The 23,013-nt window shown below is 40.4% G+C and overlaps 1 protein-coding gene across 1 annotated transcript; it reads right to left on the reverse strand.

The window, feature by feature from the left end:
- Window positions 1-963: 963 nt before the first annotated feature.
- On the reverse strand, window positions 964-7,711 carry LOC131243463 (WEB family protein At1g75720-like). The gene is made up of 2 exons (XM_058242837.1): window positions 7,448-7,711; window positions 964-2,534 (listed from the first exon to the last, which is right to left on the reverse strand). Exons 1-2 carry the CDS (start codon window positions 7,601-7,603, stop codon window positions 2,031-2,033), a joined length of 660 nt encoding a protein of 219 aa, XP_058098820.1. The 5' UTR covers window positions 7,604-7,711; the 3' UTR covers window positions 964-2,030.
- Window positions 7,712-23,013: the final 15,302 nt, after the last annotated feature.

The following is a 23,013-nucleotide window of genomic DNA, read 5'->3' on the forward strand; positions in this document are numbered from 1 at the left end:
ACTCCTTAATCAAATGGGTGATGTCTCAGCTCTAAAGAGAACTCATCACCTGCTATAGGTTGTAGCATGCACTAACTAGGGCTGAAAGTCAGGCAGGTTGGGTTGGGTTGGGTTGGTGGGGTCGGGTCGGTCGGGTTGATGCTCAACCCTAGCCCAACCCTAGGTTCCTATACCTCAACCCTAACCGAACCCAACCCAACCTCGAGTTGGGAATTCTCAACCCAAGCCCAACCCAAGTGGGTTCAGTCGGGTTGGCTGGCTTTGGTCAGGTAGATAGATGCTAATATTTTCATTATTACATTAGTCTATTATACATTCAACACAAGTTTTATTTTTTTTTACCTATAATTGTATTAATTATATATATAATTATTTATCATAAAGAACATTTTTTCTAAACAAATAAGCTAAAATATAGGACAACTACTCTTTTAAATGTCATATTGTGTACCAAGCAATCTATTTGGAAGAAAGAAATCTAGTGTATCTTGTTAACTTGAGTCATTAGAAATGATGTAGACCAATGAAACTTGATGGCATTGGAATTTTCGTGCCTTCAACATGGATGATCCGCACTCAATTATAATTAATTTATAAGAAACTTATGTATTGATTGAGTTCGGGTTGAGTCGAGCAACCTGAGACTTCAACCCGAGCCCAACCCAAGTTTTATCAGGTTGGCGTGGCCCAAGCCTGAGACCAAACACTATATATCCTGCACAAGCCTAACCCATTGTCGGGTCGGTCACAAGTTGGTCGGGGTTCAACCCGTCCAACTTTCAGCCCTAGTAGTAACATTTAACCAGCCACGTGTCACTTGTGTAGGCCATCCCATCAATGTAAACAGTGGCCTCACCATGAAGATCTCCCAGTGCAGAAATTAACCCCGCACACCAATGAATCATGATACAAGCATCAAAATTAAAGGGTTGCTGGTACAGGTGTGGCCCACCCCAATGAGTGGATACATTTTCAAGACAGGCCATCTTCATGGTGTTTAAATGGCGAGCCACCAACATTTTCAAGATAGACTATCTTCATAGTAAGACCCACTTTTTAAATGGCTTGGATGTCTTAAGCAAGTAATCGTTAGCCATCATTCTCGAATCCATAGTTGTCAAACTTTACAAAAGGAGGGAGTTCAATAAAACAAGCATGGAATATTAGAAAGAGAACTACTGATCACCTAAAACGACTGTAGGTTAACTTAACCTACAACCCATTATGATATTTTCAAGGGACAAAAGTGAAAATAACCCAAATCTCCGCCGTTGATCTTTTCTAAAGAAAAAAAAAAAAGGAAAGAAATGCAAACTCATCATGTATTGATATTATTACATCACTCACGTTTACTCAACATTCATGCCCTCCTACAATATCATTGCAAGGAACCAAAACTATCATTTTCTAAATGGTATCAAATCAACAAAAAGTAAAAAGAGAATGATTCTATACAACGACCTCGCATTGGATTACTGTGCAAATTAGTTGTATTGGAACATGAGCAGTTTATTCATCAGTCTGAACCGTCCATTTGCTCCATCAAAACCCGGTGTTGATGGCCACCGATAAGAAATAACACTTATCGGACAATCCTAACCATCGGATTGATAAATTTCAAAATGACGCCCCAGATGAACAATAGAATAAAATGGCCCGATCGAACTAAAAAAGTTCAGCTAGGAGATTCTGGATGGGACGATCCAACGATCCTAACCATCCAATTGGTCTCTTGAGTGATAGACAGTTGCAACAACAAGGTGGCTATTGTTTTGATGGGTAGGATCATCTGATCAAAGTCATATTGGCATGGTACTCCACAATAAGTGAGATGGACTGTATGGATGGTTCAGATCAATGTTTTAGACTATTCAAGTGTTCAATACAACTTATTGGCACTGCAATGAGCAGCCAAAACTAGTTTCATAGAATCATTCTGCAACCAAAAAAAAAAGAAAAAAGAATTATTATCATGGGCATTGATTATTGGACCGTAGAAGCGGTTTTGAATCTTCATATATCTACTAACCTTATGCTTGAGCTCTTGGTGAGGAAGCTTCTTGAAATCCCTTCTTCTTAGAGAAAATCCCGGCAATCAACGGTATCAACGGCTTCTTCTTCTTCTTCTTTAATGATGGATACCTCTCAAGAACTTGCCCACCACCTTCTGTGTTCAGAATCTGAGCGAAGGACGGCGTGTCGGCGAACTTCACATATCTTCTCCTTTGAAACTCCGTCCCTTCATCTTCGACCGTTGGGACCTGGACTTCTATCTGTGTAGTGTTCTCGACGAACTTGAGATCTTCAATCTCTGAGTCGAACGTTATTGGTTGTTTCTCTGACTCCTTTGATTTCAACCGTTGGAGTTCTCTCCTCGTCTGTTCGAGCTCTTCTTTGAGAGAAGTGAGGCAATTCGCCAATTGTTCGCCCTCTTCTTTAGCTTTCTTTAGGTTTTCTTTGGTTTCCTTGAGCTCGGCCGTTACAGTCCCTAGCTTCGATGGGCCATGGCTCGTTCCACCTGGTGCGCCTCTCATCTAACAAAGAAGAACCATGATCAGATCTTTAGAGAGATTCTGAGGGCTCATCTGCGCCCTCAATTTGCGATTGTTAGGGATGAAAGTCAGGCGGGTTCAATCCGACCGACCTGACATTGGGTTGGGCTCGGGTAGGATGTATCAGGTTCAGTCTTGAGCTTGAACTATACAAACACCAACCTGATAAAACTTGGGTTGAGCCCAAGTTGCCCGACCGTACCGAACCCGAACCGGATCGATATACAAGTTACTTATAAATTATAATTGAGTGTGGATCATCTTTGTTGAAGGTACGGGAAATTCCATTGCCATTGGGTCTCATTGGTTCACATCATTTTCGATGACTCAAGATAACAAGTCACGTGGGATTTTTCTCTCCCAATTGCATGCTACACAACACGACTTTTAAAGGAGTAGTTGTCCTATATTTTAACTTGTTTTGAAAACTGAAATTTTTTTAATGATAAATAACTACATACATAATTAATAAAATCATGGGTACAAAAAATAATGTGTAACGAAATATAATAGACTAATGTAACAATGAAAATATTAGTATATATCCACCCGACTAATTCGACCAACCTAGGCTTGGGTTGAGAATTCCTAACATGAGGTTGGGTTAGGGTTGAGGTATGGGAACCTTGGTTTGGGCTAGGGTTGAGCACTTGCCCAACCCAACCAATCCGACTTCTAGCCCCAGCGATTGTGCCCCACTGTGTTAGATGTCCTGGCCCAAAGTAGGTCAGTCGTTCATCTAGTGGACCACAGGTGTAGGTTATTTTGAACAGTTGGTCATTTTTGTTTACGTTCAAAGACGTTCGTACCCATGGCCATATTCGAGTGGATAGGAGCTTTGGATAAAGGACAGCCACACTGTGTGGGCCGCCTGTTGAATGGCTTGGATAACATCTTATTATCGGATGTTAGAAAAATCCAACCATCCAACAGATAGCCCACCTAGGGGTGCACACGGGTCGGTTCGGTCCGGTTCTGGGGTGAACCGGAACCGAACCATTCCTAACGGTTCTATGATATTCGGAACTAGAACTGGACGGTTAGCACCCTAGAACTGAACCGGTTTGGTTCCGGATCGTTTCCACGGTTCTAGGCTTTTTATAATTCAGCCCAATTGCAAGTTTTATTTTATTATCTAACTCATGTCCATTCATGTTGAGATTCATTTGATGAACGGTTTAGATATTGTATAAGTTGTGCAAAAATACATTTATAGAAACAATCAAATGGTGCATTATAAACCACAAATCATGAGTCAAATATGGAAACAATCGAAGGGTTCCTGGTTCGGTTCCAAGTTCGATTCCAAGTTCAGTTCCACAGTTTGGTTCTACGGATCGGATCCACGGTTCGCTTCGGTTCTACATACCTCCAAACTGAGAACCAAACCGATATAATCAGTTCTTTAATTTTTAGAACCGGAACCAGAACCGGTGCACTCTAGAACCGGACCAAACCGGACCATTTAGTCGGTTCCAGTTCGGTGTGCACCCCTAAGCCCACCTGTTGGATGTACCGTATGTAGTACCATTTGAATGATCATAACTGTCTGTCTGATCAGTGGAATTCTTTGCGGAACTTTGTTCTTCAACAAGTCTGGTAACTGTACAAAAGCCCAGTAGTATGCTATTGTCGAAGTTTAGAAATCTCTCAGTCATAGGACATCCATGAAGTGGGTTATTAATTGAATGGTTTGGATGGACGGATCTTTGCATCCATGTATTGTAAATATAGTAGTATACACCAAGAGAAGTTAGTCAAACTTTTGAAGAGAACTGAGTTGAGTCTAAGGAAGAAGGGTCGTGATTCGACGAAGGCTACTAATGGGAAGGGGCAGAATACGTATGATGGGCAGAAGGCATACGTGTCAGAGATTCAGACCATACATTCAGCTCAGTCATGAGTGTACTCCCCTGATTTTTTTGGTATATGGAATGTCCACAGTGCACGTGCACTACTTGGTGAATGGCTCGGATCTCTGACACATGCCTTTCCACCTAGATATCTGAGACGTGTTCCACTCCTCACACGTGGGGCCCTTATTGAATCAGGACCCTCGAGAGAATTGCCTCAACCGGACTCAATTCCGTAGATATATAAATAGTGAAAAATCAGGAAAGCACGTGATTTGGCATCGTTTGTGGCAGAAGAAAGCATTTGGAGTCTCCATCTCTTCCCAAAAAGCTTTAATACGATTCCATTAGCTTTACTGGAAACTTCCTAACAGCCCTGTTTCAGATCATAATAATAGTAATAATAATAATAATAATATTCTTTACCATGTATATGTATGAGGTCGCGAGCAATATTTGGCTGATTTTACCCCACAACTAGTTGAAGAGAGATAAAGAACTTTTGAAAATGATACATGTGTGAACCTTTAATTAAGGGTATTTTTCTCATTTTGGCTTCTTCTTTTTTTTTTTTTTCCTTTTTTTTTTCTTTTTTTTTTTTTTTAACGAAGGCAGCAGCTCTCACGTCGCTTCTTCTTTGATCTGCATGCTTGTACAACAAAGGTTACATGAGGTCCATCACCATAAAAATGAGGGAGATCAAAGGCTCAAGTGAGCCATAACACCCTGAGAGCTGATGGATAAGTTAGCCTTTGTTAAAACCATTCTTGTCTCTTTTCTCTTCATGTAGATTATGTAGAGTAGGCTGCGGAAGTATCCTCATATCGCTTTTATATATATATATATATATATATATATATATATATATATATATATATATATATATATATATATATATATATATTCTTTTTGGGAATTTTATAGTCATAGTATGAATTGTTGGGAACGTGACTCGTGCTCCGGTGGTAGACTCTCAGGAGTTTCAACACCCGGTCAAGGGTTTGAGTATCCATATGTGGTGAAATCCCACTACGGGGTGAGTGTGTGGGGGTGTGTGAGTATCCGTAGGTGGTGAAATCCCACTACAGCATTAGTGTGTGGGGGTGTGTACATGTGTAAAAAAAAAATAATAATAATACTATGAATTGTTCAACATAATTAATTTAAGACTTTTAATCTTTGGTAAACTTTATAATGTTTTTTTTTGCTTTTTTTTTTTTTAGGTCTTGTAATTGAGAAGTCAATATTATTAAATAATAAAATTTTGAATTTCTTTTTTTTATCTATGGATTTATGAACAACTTGTGAATTTAAAGTTTTGATTACTTAATGACGAGAGCCATGCCTTTCCCTGTCAGTAATCTACACCTATGCGTAACCCTTTTCCTAATCCTCTGCTTTTTCTCTCTTACCCTGCTTTATCTCTCTTTCCCAACTCTCTCGATGCCTACACGTGCCTCGGCACATAACAATAACAATAATAATAATAATAATAATAATAATACAAGGAAGCCAATTTACATATGGGGCAGGGAAGGAGCCGGGTGGGCCTGTCCAATATGGGTCCAACTTGGGCCTGTAAAATCAGGCAAGTGGGTTTGGCTCAAGCCTCTTATTTGTAAGCCCATTTCATAAATGGATCAGGCCCGCACCTCACTTTTTCGGCCAACCTGGGCCCGAAGAGGGAATTCCACAACTTTGATGAAACTGAAGGCCTGGTCACTACTAATGGTCCAGGCTCTGGCCTGATCTTTAGTAATGTTATAATCCATCAATTCGAAGCTGGGCCGAAATTCCCATTGCCACCCAATAGATATTTAAACCCATTCTAACTGATAAATACACCCATCCCTACTAATTGTAATGGTGGTGGTGGCGGCGGCGATGATGATGATGTGTAACTACGCATTGAACCAGATCATGTCAAGGCCCAGCCGAAAAACCGAGTCTATGGACCATGCTGGTCCAGCCCACTAACCAAGTACTTAACCCAATAGTTTTCAATTAATCGGGCATAATTGGATGTCTCATCCGTTTTCAGGCCCTCATGCATGCCAAGCCCAAGCCCAGATAAATTACCGACCATCGAAGTACAGTCCAGGCCCACCTCAAGGACCTTAAACTTCAGCCTAAATTCACAGAAATTGATCTGGGCGAGGGCCAGTTTCGCCCACTTTCGCTTCTTCCGTGAGAATTCAAAAGACTAGGCTTATTGTTCTTCATTGATTATCATGATGCGTATGTTGTATCACTTGGATTCAAGGGCTAAGATTTTTCTACGAATATATACCTACTAGAATGCAACTTAGAGAGCCAATCACCTACAACCGGTTGTACGTTAGCTTAACCCACAACCCATTTCTGCAGGCCGTTTTTTCATTTGAAGTATATGAAATTGTCGTGGGCAAAGCTGGAATGGAAATTCTGAGGAAATAACAACATGGATTGTAGCATACAACCGAGTGTAGGTGATCAGTCATTCGTAATTTAGAACTAAATGATCATAATAAATTCCAACCTTATAGATACCTCCTCTCTACACACGTGTATGCACGTGCACCCAAAGGAGCCCAACCGTGATAGCAGGCTCTGGATCATCCAAACCGTGCAACGGTGGGACCCACCACGTATTGGATCTTATCCAGAAATCAAGCCAGTCCATCATCAGCTAGTCCACACTTCTCGAAAATAAAAAATAAAAAATTGGACGACTTAAAAAGCTGGGCACACAGTCCATATCCAACGAACACGTGTAGTGCACCCCGATGAGTGGACCAGCCTGACTTTCTAGCCAGGTGGGCTCCACCAGCGGTCCATATTCAACAGACATCTAGGTTCATCGGCTGGGCCAGTTGCTGCACCCAAAAAAAAAATGGATGGATGGAAAAACCTTACCCAGAAGTGCACATCAAATGCACACCTATGATGCATCCGGTTCGAATTTCCGTCCACTAAATCTACACGGTGGGCCCCACCTGTTGCATGGTTTGGATAATCTCCAGATGTAAATCTAGTAATGATTCTGAGGAGATTGTAAATCACCTCTTTGAGCTTGTTGGCATAAACCTCCCCTGCTAAGACTCTCTCTCCAAAGAGTGCAACAGCCTCCTTGACGGATTGAAACGGTGCCCTTGTGTCGATCTCCGCTCTCCTTACGGTAACGATCCCTTCTTCGCTTTCCATGGTGCTGCTCATCATCTTCCTTGTAGCATCTAATGGAGAGAGAGAGAGAGAGAGAGAGAGATGGAAATGGAAGTGTTGAGAAGGGTCCTTTTTATTTTGGGAGGTTTCAGGTCGTTAGAGAGAGAGAGAGAGAGAAAGAGAGAGAGAGAGGGGATGAGGTGATTTGCTTAGGACTGGGGTGGTGTAATAATATTTAATAAGATCGTACGCTTCGTTTCTTCGCGTCCACTTCACTGGTATTCTGTTATTTGAAGGTGAAGCCAGTCGTTGGTGGACGGCCCCGATCTTGTAAGATCCGAGGGGCCTACATCCAACGGTAGCCCGAGAGAGACGCTTCACCCAATTCCTCTCTCACTATTTTCTTCACGGGGAAGATGGTGGTATACCTGAGGAGTACCAAATCAACCTTATGCCGTCACCCCACTGGCTGAGCCGGTGGGACCCACCCCACTAAGGTAGGGTTTTGATAGGTACAGTAACATGTGCGCGGAGTAAAGAGAAGAGATCACCTTCTTTTCAAGATTAGCCCTTGAATCCGCACGTGAAAGAAATATATAATTAAAACAAAAAATTTTAATCGATGTATTGATAAAAACACTAAAACAAGTTTATTTACAAAAGATTCTTGGCCAATTAATTAAGCCCACCTTCATAACTTTTCTAAAATAGTAAATAGACTGAAACTCTCTTCTATGACTTAAAGGACTTTAAATTGTTTCAAGACTCTTTAAACCCAAAAATATACTTAAATTATATATATATAACTTAATAAAATAATATATTTTGACTGAAAAATTAAAGATATAACCCCTAAAATGGCTAACAAAATATACAACAAGCAACAAACAACAAAAAAGTTGTTTTGAAAAACTCTTAATCGATCAGTGGCCTTTATTCTTTGCCAAGATGTCTTTAACACTAAGTTTTGGATCGCTTCATTTTAGGTCCATGCCATAAAATGAGTTACAAAACAAATGAACGCTTTAGATATAACACATGTATGTTATTGTCAATAGTTTAAAATGATGGTGGGTATCTCCATTCAATGTACCACCGTATTACAAACTAAAAGGAATTAAGCTTATCCCATCGTACAGTCTCTGCCATGGGTAATAATGATGTTTTTGAATCCCATCCCACCTAATAGGTGGGATCGTCTCCAAACAGCCCTAAAGGACTTTAGGGCCGGCCCTCTATGGAAAGGATCGGTGGGATTGGATTCAAAAACATAATTATTACCCATGGCAGGATCGCTCCCGCTACCTGGATAAGCTTAATTCCGCTTGTTTATAGAGAAGAGAGAGAAGGATATATCCACCATCATTTGAAACTATTGACAATAACACACATGTGTCATATCTAAACTGTTCATTTGTTTTGTAAACTCATTTTATGGCATGGGCCTAAAAATGAGGCAGATCCAAAACTTAGGTGGCCCTAAAGAAGTTTTCAACGGTAAGTATTCAATCCCCATTGCTTTCCATGGTGAGGTCCACTTGAGCTTTAGATCTACCTGATTTTTTGGCCCATGCTTAAAATGATCTCGAAAAATGGGTGGACGGTGTGGATATAACCCACACATCATGGTGGGACCTACACAACTTACTAACATTGAGTGGTATTAGCACGGGACCCGATATGATTCCACCTAGCCCACTTCCAAGCTTTTCCACTCTTCCCAAACAAGGAGTGGAATTGGCACAGGACCGAGTGTAATTTTCTGACATTCTCAATGCTAAATTCTTCTTTTAGCACATATATTGATCAAGCCAAACTGCTAGTAGCTTAAATTTTATATATATATATATATATATATATATATATATATATATATATATATATATATATATATATATATATAACTTAATAAAATAATATATTTTGACTGAAAAATTAAAGATATAACCCCTAAAATGGCTCACAAAATATACAACAAGCAACAAACAACAAAAAAGTTGTTTTGAAAAACTCTTAATCGATCAGTGGCCTTTATTCTTTGCCAAGATGTAGAACCAACGATGGCTTTCAAACGATTATGTTGTTAATGTCTTAAATCTATAAGCAACAAAGTTTACCGATGCCATCAAACAGACGTCAATGTCATCAACGAGTGCTCGATGACATTAAAAAAATCTAGAAAATTCATGTTAGTTATTGGAATGTTTTGGTATTGTTACTTGATGTCATCAAAGTAGGTTCGATGCCATCAAAGTCTTTGATGGGTTTATGTATGCCATCAAAGGTCCCATTAAACGCGTGCGTTAAGTTGCGTAAATACGGGATTTGTTTCTTATTTCGGTTTGATACTTTATTTATCGGGTGTAATCGAGATTTGGGAATAGGAAAGGTGTTATAGGGCTTTCTAAATCGTTTCTAAGGATTTCAAGGGCATAAGTAAGGCTTGTGAGAAAGATTTGAAACTTGTTTGAATTGGTAATACTTATCTCTTGTAATTTCTGCTTTCTTAGTGCATCACTCATTGCTTTGTATCGTACATTTTTTCAAAAGAATTTTTTTTATGTAAAATTCGAATTGTTTATGTTTGGACTTTGTTAGATAATTGCGAGTACTTTGTCAGATTCATCTCCGAGTGTTTTCACGGTTCCCCACGTGGTTTCAGAGATAATGTTCGGAAGCAGATCGAATCTGAAAGCAACGTATCAATTGCATCTAATTTGAAGTTCAATATAAAAAAAATACTTTAGTAAAAATAATTTTGAAAGCCTCGTAAATGTTTCTATTATGAAGGTGAACGCTCAATCATCACTGTTTCTTATCGTGCAGCCCACTTCAGTTTAGATATGCTTCAATTTTAGACTCATGGACTAACATTATATGGTAAAATGGATGGCCATGGATGGGTGAATTTCTCACAAACATCAAGATGGGCCACACCTAACTTTTGACTATAGGAACTTCCTGTAATGGTGTGTCGCAGGTAATCGTGTCCATCAAAATAAGTGGGTGTGGATTTCTCACAACGCCCCCAACTTTTGATTGCAGGAACTTCCTGCAATGGAGTGTCGCAGGCAATCAAGTCCATCAAAATAAGTAGGTGCTGGATGAGGATTGCCAATGAGGTTTCATAAAATGTTCTTGGGCTCAAAAGCTAGGTGGGGCCACCGTGAAGTTTGTGGGAAATTCACCTGTCCATATGTTTTGCGAGATCATGAACTTAAAAATGAGGCAAATTCAAAACTCAAGCGAGCTGCACGCAGATAACAAGGAGGATTGAATGTTACCATTAAAACATTTGTGAGGCCACCGAAGTTTTGAATCAGGCTAATATTTTTATGTTTTCAGTTCATCTAGCAGGAATGACCTTATGAACCATTTTCAAGACATATCAATGTCACGGTAGACCTCAGGAAGGTTTCAACGGTAGGCATTTCCTTGTCCTCATTTTTCTGTGGTGTGACCCACTTGAGTTTTGGATCTGCCTCATTTTTAAGAAAACTAATGGACCGGATGAATTTCTCACAAACATCAAGATGGGCCACAGATGCCTTAAATCTAGCAGGATTTTGGGCCGCTCAACTAGTCAAGGGTCACTCGACTCAAAATCCAGCGAGATCAGTTTTCTGGCATCAACCAGTCGAGGGCTTGGCTCGACCAGTCGAGTGAACAGTGCTCGACCAGTCGAGGCCCTGGCTCGACTAGTCGAGGGTTATGAAGATTTGTGCGGATTTTGTGCGGACTGCATAAATTGGAGGCGATTTTGCAGAGGTGCGAAAGGGAAGTTGCCTAAACTATAAATAGGGGTCCCTATGATTTTTCTAGGGCATAGGGAAGGCTTTCTAAAGGGTGTAGCAAGGGTGAGATTCGAGGTTGTTCGAATCGGATAAGTCCTTTCTCTTTGTAATTTATATTTTAGAGTGGAATTCTGTCGCTTTGTGCTATGGTTTTTTCCCGCAAAGGTTTTTCACGTTAAATCTTTGTGTTCTCTTGTGTTTGCTTGGTGCCATTGGATTGTTATCCTAAATCTAGATCTGTGTGATTCCGCAACACAAATCCCCAACAAATGGTATCAGAGAAATCGTTGGGGCACAAATTTGAATCTGAGGGATTAGTAATAATGACAAGCACCAGGTATGATATTGAGAAGTACTCAGAGAACAATAATTTTGAGTTATGGAATATCAACATAATGAGTTCCTTAATTAAGCAAGGCGAAGATAGTGCTCTTGAGGAGCAAAAGTCTATTATGAGTGATGATAATGGAATACTCTTGATAAGAATGGCTTATCATCGATCCGTTTATGTCTCACGGATGAGGTTCTCTATAACGTTATGAGGGAGAAAATTGTGACTAAGTTATGGGCGAAGTTAGAGGATGTTTATGCAAAAAAAATCTTCTGAAAATCGCCTACACTTGAAGCGGCAGTGGTATAACTTCAAGATGGCAGAGGGTGGAGATCTAGAGTCTCACATCAGCAACTTCAATAAATTGGTTTACAAATTGCTAGATATGGAGGAAGTGATGAAAGATAAAGAAGAAGTATATATGCTGTTGAATTTACTTCCAGCGTCTTATGAGTCATTCAAGAACACAATGTGCTCCACGAATAAAACCCTGAGTGTCGACACCGTTATCTCAGCCCTTCAAGATAAGGCCATGAGAAAGCTTAACGTTGACATTGGGATATCTTCTGATGCACTGGTTACAAGGGGCAGGAATTTTGAATAAGGTACAGGTTCTTTAGGTTCTAGATCCAAATCCAAGAGTAATGACAAGGGAAAGGTAAAGTGCTGGAACTGTAGGAAGGAAGGACATATGAAGAAGGATTGTGAAAATCGTAAATCAAAGAGAGAATATTCTGAGGCTTCATACAAGGAAGTCAATGCTGCCACGTCAGATGGATTGAGTAGATATGATGGTGATGTTTTGTTTGTGTCTACGATCAGACGGTCATACGATGATCGTAAGGACAAGTGAATTCTAGACACAGGGGCCTTTTTTCACATGACTTCTCATCGGAGTTGATTCACCAGCTATAGGGAGTGTGATGGTGGATAGGTATTTATGGCCAATGACAGTGCTTGTAATGTTGTAGCTGTTGGTATGGTGTGTATCAAGATATTTGATGGGGTGGAGCGTACCCTGACTGATACGAGGCACGTTCCTGATTTGAAGAAGAATCTGATTTCTCTTGGTGTACTTGAGGCAATGGGCTGCAAGTACACATGTATTAATGGTGCTCTTAAAGTATCTAAGGGGGCACGGGTGATCATGAAAGCGCAACGACTCAATAATGTTTACAGGTTGATCAAAAACACTTCAAAAGGTGGAGCTATAGTGGTTGTAGCGTATTCTACCTCTGCACGTGTGTGGTATGCTGAGCATGGCCACATGAGCGGGCAGTGCATGAAGGCTAAGATGCACGGACAGGGATACAAAGCAGGTGGAGTAGCCACCTATGAGAAGAATCACACGGCATGATCGTAAGATATCGGCGAGGTACATGGACGACTCCAATATCGAAGGAGGATCTGTCTTCTATTCTGATGGATCTAGGTGATCCTGGTGCTGAGAAGTGGAAGGTGACTATGGGCGATATGATGGACTCGTTATACCAGACCGACATGTGGAAGCGGGTGGAGCTTCCAGTGGGCCGGAGAGCGGTTGGATGCTGGTGGATCTTCAGGAGGATACAACATAAATACAGAGCGAGGTTGGTGGTGATGGGTTATGCTCAGAGAGAAAGGATATGCTTCTCAGAGATATTCGCGCCGACGGTATAGCAGGCGTCTATTAGATCCGTGATTGGCACTGGTTGGCCAATGTGATCTTGAGCTGGAAGGATGGATGTGAAGTCTGCACTTCTGTAAGGAAAATTAGAAGAGTAGATCTTTATGAAGCAACCAAGCGGTTCGAAATTAAAGGGGCTGAGAAAAGACTTTGCAAGAGGTCGTGGTACGACCTGTGGCTTAGGCAGCGGTTTAATTCCTTCATGGTGAATCAGGAATTGATGACATATAGATCACCAATTATGACATGTCTGAAATCAATATACTGAAGACTCGATTAAGTAGGACATTCAAGATGAAGGATCAGGGGGCTGCAAAGAGAGTTCTTGGCATTGAGACTGAAGGAGGAGTAGGCTTTGGTTATCGCAGGCAGAATACCTTGTATGTAGGTATTGATCCACGATGTGATGGACTATGTAAATCTGGAGAGCGTTCCCTACGCATCTCTCCTCAAGTTTTCCTCAGGACATGTCCCAAAACAGATGAGGAAAAGCAGGATATCTCATGAGTCTTATTTGAATGCGGTTGGCAGTGTATGCAATGGTATGAATTAAATCGGTTATTTCACAGGCTATCAGTGTTGTGAGCAAGAACCTCGGTAAATATTGGGTAACGATGAGATGGTAAGAAGACTACGTCTTTTCTTTTGGGAAGACAGGAGCAAAGGTGGTTGACATGTGGATTTAGATCCGACAGACATGATCACCAAAGTCATTCCTGTAGAGAAGTTCAAGTTATGCGTAGCTTCTCTGGGCTTGGCAATGGTGAAAAAGAAGAACGGAATGTGCATAAGAAGCTATGATGTAATGCAGAGATAAGAGAAGAGGTCAATATGCTACATGGTTGAAGATTGAAGGCATGGTGGAGATTGTTGTTAGATACCTTAAATCTAACATGATTTTAGGTCGAGGGCCTAGCTCGACTGGTCAAGTGGGCCGCTCAACCAGTCGAGGGTCACTCGACTCAAAGTCCAGCGAGCTCGGTTTTTTAGCCTCTACTAGTTGAGGGCCTGACTCGACTAATCGATGCCCTAGCTCGACTAGTCGAGGGTTACGCAGATTTGTGCGGATTTTGTGTGGACTGCGTAAATTGGAGGCGGTTTCGTAGATGTGCAAAAGAGAAGTTGCCTAAACTATAACTTGGGGTCTATAGGGTTTTTCCAAGGCATGGAGAAAGCTTTCTAAAGGGTGTAGCAAGGGTGAGATTTGAGGTTGTTCGAATTGAGTAAGTCATTTCTCTTTGTAATTTATATTTTTAGAGTGGAATTCTGTCGCTTTATGCTGTGGTTTTTTCCTGCAAGGGTTTTCCACGTTAAATCTTTGTGTTCTCTTGTGTTTGCTCAGTGCAATTAGATTGCTATCCTAGATCTAGATACGTGTAATTCCGCGACACAAATCCCCAACACCACCTAGCTTTTGAAGGCAAGAACTTCATGCCAAATGGTTTCACAAGCAATCCACGTCCGGCGGGTGCCATTACTTCAGCCAATGCAACAGGCCATGGCTTCCGTGGATCCCTGACTGTGGGCCCACTTTGATGTACGTGAATTACATCCATGCCGTCCATCCATTTTAATAGCTCATTTTATGAAATCATCCGAAAGACAAAAGCGTATCCTGATCTTAGGTAGTCCACACCACAGGAAACGGTGGTGATTGAATACCCACCGTTAAAATTTTCTTAGCGACTACCAGAATGTTAATTTGCCATCAAACCTGTTGACAATCTCACAAAGATGTGGATGAAGGGGCACAAAAATATCAGCTTGATCCAACACCTCTGTGGCCCACAAGAGGCTTTTAATAGTCAATCACCGCTGTTTCCTGTAGTGTGGCCCACCTGAGATTTGAATCTGCTTCAATTTTTTGGTAACGTGCCCTAAAATGAGTTGTCCAAATGGATGAACGGCATAGATGTAAGTAACATACATTAAGGTAGGTAGGCCCCACAGTCAGGGGTCCGGGGCCCAATGCAAAACAAGTCTGCGGTGTACGCCCATTCTGTGGTGCACCTGCTATCAAATGTCTGTTTTCAACGAGCAGGCCATCATGCCACTGTGCGCACCGACTGTACTGTTCACATTACAACAAGTCTCCAACCACACGGTTTGTTGGAATCTAACAAGCATTTTGAAATGCTTACTTTCAAAAGCTTTATTTTGAGAGTGTTATGATTCCAAACCCACCACTGCTGACTGTACGGTGGAAGCATGGGCGCAGTCTTGGTGCACACCTTGCACCCACTAGAAGTGCACATGCGTCCGTTTGGACCGGTTTTGGAGTGAAACTAAAACTAAACTGTTCTTAACAGTTCCAGATAAATTGGAACCAGAACAGGACCATTTGCACCCTAGAACCGAATTGGAACCGGACTGTAAAAACCGGTTCAATTCCGGTTTGGTTCTTTAGGCTTTTTATAATACAGTTCAATTACATGTTTTTTTTAAATTATAATCTAGCTCATGTCTATTCATGTTGTGATCTATATGATAAATGATTTAGATATTATGTAAGGTTGGCAAAAAAATATTTATAAAAATAATTAAAAAATGCATTATAAACTACAAATCATGAGTAAGATTGTCAACTAAAATATATTGTAAACTAATAAAATAGATAACTAAAATATATTATAAACTCAAATTAGTTCCGAGTTTGGCTATACAGTCCGATACCAAGTTTGGTTAGATTCCATATGACCCCAAATTGAGAACCGAACCGAACTAATCAGTTCTTTGATTTCCGAAACTGGAACTGGTGCACTTAAGAACCATGGTTTCGTCGGTTCAGTCCGGTTTACCGATTCTACAAGTTCTCCGTGCACCCCTAGCACCCACAATTTTGTTTTCTGTTTTTATCTACTCGGCCGCACACAATCACTCCAGGCCCCGCCTGTTGTTATCCCTGCAGAAAACCCAAACCACACCGCCAGAGCATTGAATAGCACCTTCATATTAAGAAAGAACCGTACAATATCAGATGCTTTCTTTTCTGCCAACGCAGCATTTTGGTAGAAAATCCAAGCCGTACAGAAGGTAGACATACCATAACAATCACTTGGGTGAAAACTGGGACCAATTCGGTCATCAGTTCGCTCATAAGATTAATGGGCACGGATTGGATACTGACAAGGTCAGTAGCCAAATCGACGTCACCGAGCTATGTGGACCCCACCATGATGCATGTGTTGTATCCATACCGTCCAACCATTTGTAAAGAACGTTTTATGGCATTACAAAGAGAAGGAGATGGATCTAAATTTCAAGTGGACCCACCACAGAAAACCGTGGGAGCCATCACACCCACCGTTGAAACATTTATAGGGCCCACAGTGATGTATTTTTGAGATCCATCCTATTCATAAGTTAACATAGAGATAGATGAAGTGAAAACAAAAATATCAGCTTCATCGGAAACTACTGTGGTCCCTTAAGAAGTTTTTGAACGGTGGATGTCACTGTCCCCACTATTTTCTATGGTGGGGTCCACTTGAACTTTAGACCTATCTCATTCTCTTTGCAATGCCATAAAACGATCTCTAAAAATGGTTGGACGGTATGGATACAACACATGCATCATGGTGGGGTCCACAGAGCTTGGTGACGTCACTTTTTGGCTACTGACCTTGTCAGTATCCAATCCGCGCCCCTTATTAATGCACCAACCTTGCTTTCACGCCTTTTGAAGGGCTCGAATGTTCTATGCCCGCAGGAATGAAAGCATTTTACGTTAAGTTCACAGACAAGAACGTTTATCTTCATTCCTTTCCAGCCAGTTTGTCACCTAGAGTAGGACATCCGATCCGTTAAAAACATGGACCGCACCATAAAGATCATGTGACTTGAAAATCAGGACGGCCCACTAATCAGTTGACTGCCAAGCATTCGAATCAGTTGTGTTCACCCACTCAGCAGATTGATCTGATTTCCTCCCCCAGGTGGGGCCCACCTTCTGCATCGATGAATGATCTATAAAAGCAACACGTGGGCGAGAAAGAAAGCATTAAATCTGAAACTTCAAATGGTAGGGCCCACCTTTCCCAACCTAGCATTTCCTTTGCGTTGTACAGGCGTGTACCTGTTGCTAAATGTTAAAAGAAAATGAACGGCTAGGATTTCCTTTTCCAACTTGGCATTATCTTAGGCTGATATGGTAACTACACAGCTGCAGTAGCCATCAAGACGACATGGTTGTATTGGCACTTTCAATGTGACTTCCACCAACCACTCAAACACTACTGGCCATGGTTGCACTTTTGTTGGAAATTGACCCAGTGGGCCCCATCCCAACTTGCAATGGTTGCAGGTACTTTTCAGTTCTCAAATTCACCATGTGGACTGGTATATATATAGTAAATTACTCCCTACACATAATGGTGCACCTGCTCATCAATCTGGACCGTTCAGTTAACTCAGGGCCTCACAAACGAATATCACATATTTTGGATGGTCCTAATCATTCAATCAGTAGACTTTTTTGGGACCATAATCATACTTAACATTTAAATAAATAAATAAATAAATAAAACAATTGGAGCAGATATGCAGTTTGCCGATTGCGTGTTGAGTAAATTCTGGAGGCCGACCATGATGTATGTCTTATTCCCGCCGTCCATCCGTTTTCCAGCTTACAGCATAAGCCCAAAATTGAAGCATATCCAAAGCTCAAGTGGACCCCACCATAGGAAACAGTGGGGATAATGACGTCCGTTGTTGAAACCTTAGTAGGGCCACAATTATGTTTATTTGTCATCCAACCTGTTCATAGTCTGACACAGACACAGACATGGATGAAGGAAAACACAAATATCAGCTTGATCCAGAACTTCCGTGGCCTCCATGAAGTTTTCAACAGTAGGTGTTCAATTCCCACTGTTTCCTGTGGTGTGGCCCACTTGAACTTTGGATATGCTTCAATGTTGGATTCATGCCCTAAAATGAGTTGAAAGAACAGACCGACGGTGTGGATAATACATATACATCACGGTGGGACCCACAGAATTTATAGCGTGCTGAGTCACTCAGTACGTAATCCCCGCGTTCCAAGTCATCGAACGATCCTAGCCGTTGAAACTTCAATGAGGTGGCTGACAAATATACGCTTTGGAGGAGAAGAAATGTCCAGCAATGGTCCACATTCAACTGAATTTTTAGAAATAGCGAAAAAGTTACAATCTTCCAATCCACGGTCGATATGATCAGATCAGCAGTCTAGTTCACTGAAACATGGGACCCACATGTACAGAGTCCAGTACATTGGCAAAAATATATGGTGGATGATTATACGAACCCCGTAATCCCTCTTTGCAGCCTTGATTGCACTTTTTTTTAGGTTGCGTTTGGATGCCCAAGTGAATCAAATTGCAAACATTTGAGTTTGATCATGAGTAAATTACAGGAGCCAATGATTCTTCATAATTAGAAACTGGCCTTCCAAATGCAATTATTTTACTTTCAAGTCCAACTTGAGAGTAAAGCAATCGCACTTTGGAGCCCCAACATCAATGCTTAAGGAAAGATATTCTTACGTCTTTCCTAGCTTAGCAGTGACTTGCTTACCGTACACGTGGCAAACGTGGACAAGGATCCCACACATCTGAGATGGTGGGCCATACCCCAAAAATCACACCAATCTGACTGTTCTAATAACCATTCCATTGGAGGGATAGAAATGGGTGAGGATAGGATGATCAACCAAATTTCTTTGATATTAAATTCATACATTCGAATGGTTAGGATCGTCCAATCATTGTGAATCTCGTCATGTGGCCCATTTCAGGTAGGCCCATCAGTACAAGATTCTGACCGTCCATCATTGGGCCATACCACAGATGGTCACACGCCAAAAATCACACCAGCCAGATGATCCCCGAAGGCCTTTGGAAGACTTCTGCTCATTAATCAACCGTTAAGAGCGCACTATTTTAAATGGCCCGAAGTTCTCAGAAACCATGCAATGAGTGGTTAGGATAACCTAATCTCAGTGATTTTTGGGGTACTCTCAAGCCATGGTAGAGCCACCAGTGGAACAAGTGAATGTTTGCGCGTGTTCTGTTTCAAATGTCCTTAGCCCTGACCAGAGAACAGGTAGTGGGAATTATAAGTACTTCCACTGATTTGTATGCTGTTGTATATCAGGGCCTGTTTGATAAAGAGAGAAAACAAAAGAAAGCACTATTGGAATGATGATTTTCTGCTCTACTCTCCTCCTTTTAAGGACGTCTAAGGAGTTAACCTTGATGCGGTGGGTTCAATGAGTAAAGGTTTAAGGGGCTAGAGAAAATATGCTGCTCCACTATCCTACTAACTTCTGTACATCTTACTTTATCTAAAGTTGGTAATCTTACCTATCTACGTGTGACTTATTCCTTTTACTTCCATCCCCACCATCCCTAAGTCAATATCTTTTGCAAGACTAAGAGATAGATCAATAGATCTTAACAATTGAATGTCTATCAAGATTAATTTAAAACAAATCAACATTTGAAATTGAATTTCAATGGTTGGAAGACATTAGAAAACACTGGATGCATTGGCCAGGTCAAAAAACGCTTGATGGACAATCCAAATCATGTCTTGGGTAAACAAGTAAACCTAATGCATCACCATCACCACTCACATGTGAGGTTCACAATGATGTATGTGCCTCAAATCCACATTGTCCAACCGTTTTGAAAGCTCATTTTGGGACATGATCCCAAAATCCTCATTGTCAAACCGTTTTGAAAGCTCATTTTAGGACATGATCCCAAAATTGAAGTAGATCCAAATCTTATTTAGACTATACCACAGGAAACAATAGTGATTGAATCCCCACTATTAAAAACTTCATGGGGGCACTGGAATGTTTATATGCCATCCAACCTGTTGATATGGTCACAAAGATCTGGATGAAGAGACCACACAAATATCAGCTTGACCCAAAACTTTTATGGCCCATTAGAAGTCTTTAATGGTCGGTTACCATTGTTTCCTGTATTATGGTCCACCTGAGATTTAGATCTACTTCACTTTTTGGATCATACCCTAAAATGAGCTTTCAATATGGGGATGGCGTGGAGTCACATACATCACAGTGGGCCCCACAGTCAAGGGTCCCATGCACCTTGGTGGATCCAGCGGCTCACCTAACCCGCTCCCCACATTGGATGACCACATCGGGAATAAATAACCATAGGTTCCCCCTAAAATCTACTAAGTGGTCATGGCCAATCTAGAAACTGAGATCCATGGTCCACAACTCTCCCCTTCATGTGATTCTTATGTCCAATCTTAAGCCTTTAAAGACAGCCACACGAGGTTTATAAATAAGCATTAGTTTTTAGGACATAACACGCCACGATAAAATGAGATTGTTGAGAGGAAGAACCGTCACATGGTTGAGGTTGCTCAAGCTATGATGAATGGAAAGAATTTGCTAAAAGTTTATTGGACAAACCAGCTTTGACGTCCTACGGGATAACTTGTGTAAAACATAATGATGAAAACTATGACAAGCTTGATGAAAAAGCCTTAAAGTGTATTTTTCTTGGATATTCAGTTGGAAGAAAAGTACATTGGTATTATGATCCAGTAAAATTATCATACCCCAATGTACCTAATCAACTCAATAAGAAGAAGCTAGCTTTGACGCACTACAGGGTAACTTATGTAAAACATAATGATGAAAACTATGACAAGCTAGATGAAAAAGTCTTAAAAGTGCATTTTTCTTAGATATTCAGTTGAGAGAAAAGTACATTGGTATTATGATCTGGTAAAATTATCATAGATACAAGGGTCATAAGATGAATTTTAATGAGAATTCACAATGAAATCAAGGTTTGAATAAGAAGATGAGTTTTCAATCTCTATAGAAGATGAAGAGCTAGATACAAGATCGCCCACTCAACAAATTAGTGAAAAGATCTCAGTCGATAAAATCAAAGGAAAATGAGGCCATGCAAGTGATGATATAAAACAACGATATTATATACGTGAAAGGTTTTCTGTTAAAAGAGTTGTAGGTTATTATATCACAAATATATATGCACCATGCTTAGATGGTGTGGGTCATGGATTCATACGAACCAAATACCTTGGAAGAAGCAATTGTGATCGTCAATGGCAATAGACAATGAAAGGAGATATATGCACTAAAAAATAATGGTCTATGAGACCTAATCGAGCTCCCGCAACGAAAGAAAACTATCGGTTACAAGTGGATACATAAAATAAAACAAAAGGCTACAAGTGACTGGAGAATTACAAAACGCATTTGGTAGTTAAAACGTTTTTCTCAAAGGCATGGAGAAAACTACAGTGAAATATATAGTATCGTAGCTAAAATCAGTGTGTTATTATATCTTTAAGCAGTTGCAAAAGGTTGGATGCTTTAGCAGATTGACATGAAGAATGCATTCGACATTGATAAAGATGTATATATGGAGTAATCTAAGGAATTTGAAGATCTTAAAAAACCAAGGCATGTGTACAAGATCAAAAAGGTGCTCTATGGTTCAAAACAAGCCCCCTGAAGCTTGGTTTGGAAAGGTTAAAGAATTCTCTCTTTCAAGTAGTTTTATTTCGTCTTCTATTGATGCATTCACTTTTGTGAAGCACTATACAACGAGAAGAGTCATAAGTGTTGTCTATGTAGATGATTTTATCGTTAAGGGTAGTATTTCGAAAAGGTGGAAAAGTTAAAAAAATTCTCTCTTTTGAAGATTTGAGACGAAAGATTTAAGAGACCTTAAATACTTTTTTGGTATTAAAGTAATAAAAGAGGAGAAATTTGGATTCTTTGAAAAAAATATATATATATTTTGGACTTTGCAAGCAAAATTTGGTTTGTTACATTCAAAACTAATGGTGATGTCACTTGAAGTGAATCACAACCTAATGAGGGGTAAAGGAAAGCCACTTGCAGGTACATGTAGTTATCAAGAAATGGTTGGTAACCTGACATACTAAACAATTACCAACCCAAATTTAGTATATCACACCACATATGGATGCAGTGAAGAGTATCTTGAGATAGGTGAAGCCAATCATTGATGAAAGTGTGTTTTATGAGTATGGTGTATTGGCTATTGTGATGTAGAATGGGCCAGGGACCCAGCTACATGCTGCTCAACATCGAGTTCTGTTTTAGTCTTGATTGGGGAAGCATGTCATGGGGAAGTTAAAAGCAACCATCTATCATCTCTTCTACTACAAATGTCAAATACCAAGCTATAATGCTAGCTACATGTGAAAGTGTGAGGTTGAAATAATTATTGAGAGACTTCAGACAAAAAGTTGACCATCTTATTCCAATCATGAGTGTCCAAGCGGTGGATATTTTCACCAAAGCACTCAATGCAGATAAGCTTAATATCTTCAAAAGAAGTTTGAGAATGATAGATGAAAGGGAGACTTAACAGTAAGTGGGAGTGTTGAGAATCATTGTCAAGCCCTAATTTAATTTTGATACTTAGTTATTAAGCAAGCTTCGTTGAGTCAAATTAGTAAAATGGCTAGTTAGAAAACCTCCTTATTAGAGTTGTAGTTTTAGTAAGATTATGAAATGGTGAGCCCTCTTCCATATAAAGGCCTATCCTAGTACATATACAGCATATGTAAAAACTCTCCCTCCTCTCTTACTTTTTGAATATAGTAATTTTGTCTTTTGGTCTCTCTCCTCTTTACACTCTTCTTT

The sequence above is a fragment of the Magnolia sinica genome, chromosome 4 (assembly GCF_029962835.1).
Source record: "Magnolia sinica isolate HGM2019 chromosome 4, MsV1, whole genome shotgun sequence".
Taxonomy (NCBI): domain Eukaryota; kingdom Viridiplantae; phylum Streptophyta; class Magnoliopsida; order Magnoliales; family Magnoliaceae; genus Magnolia; species Magnolia sinica.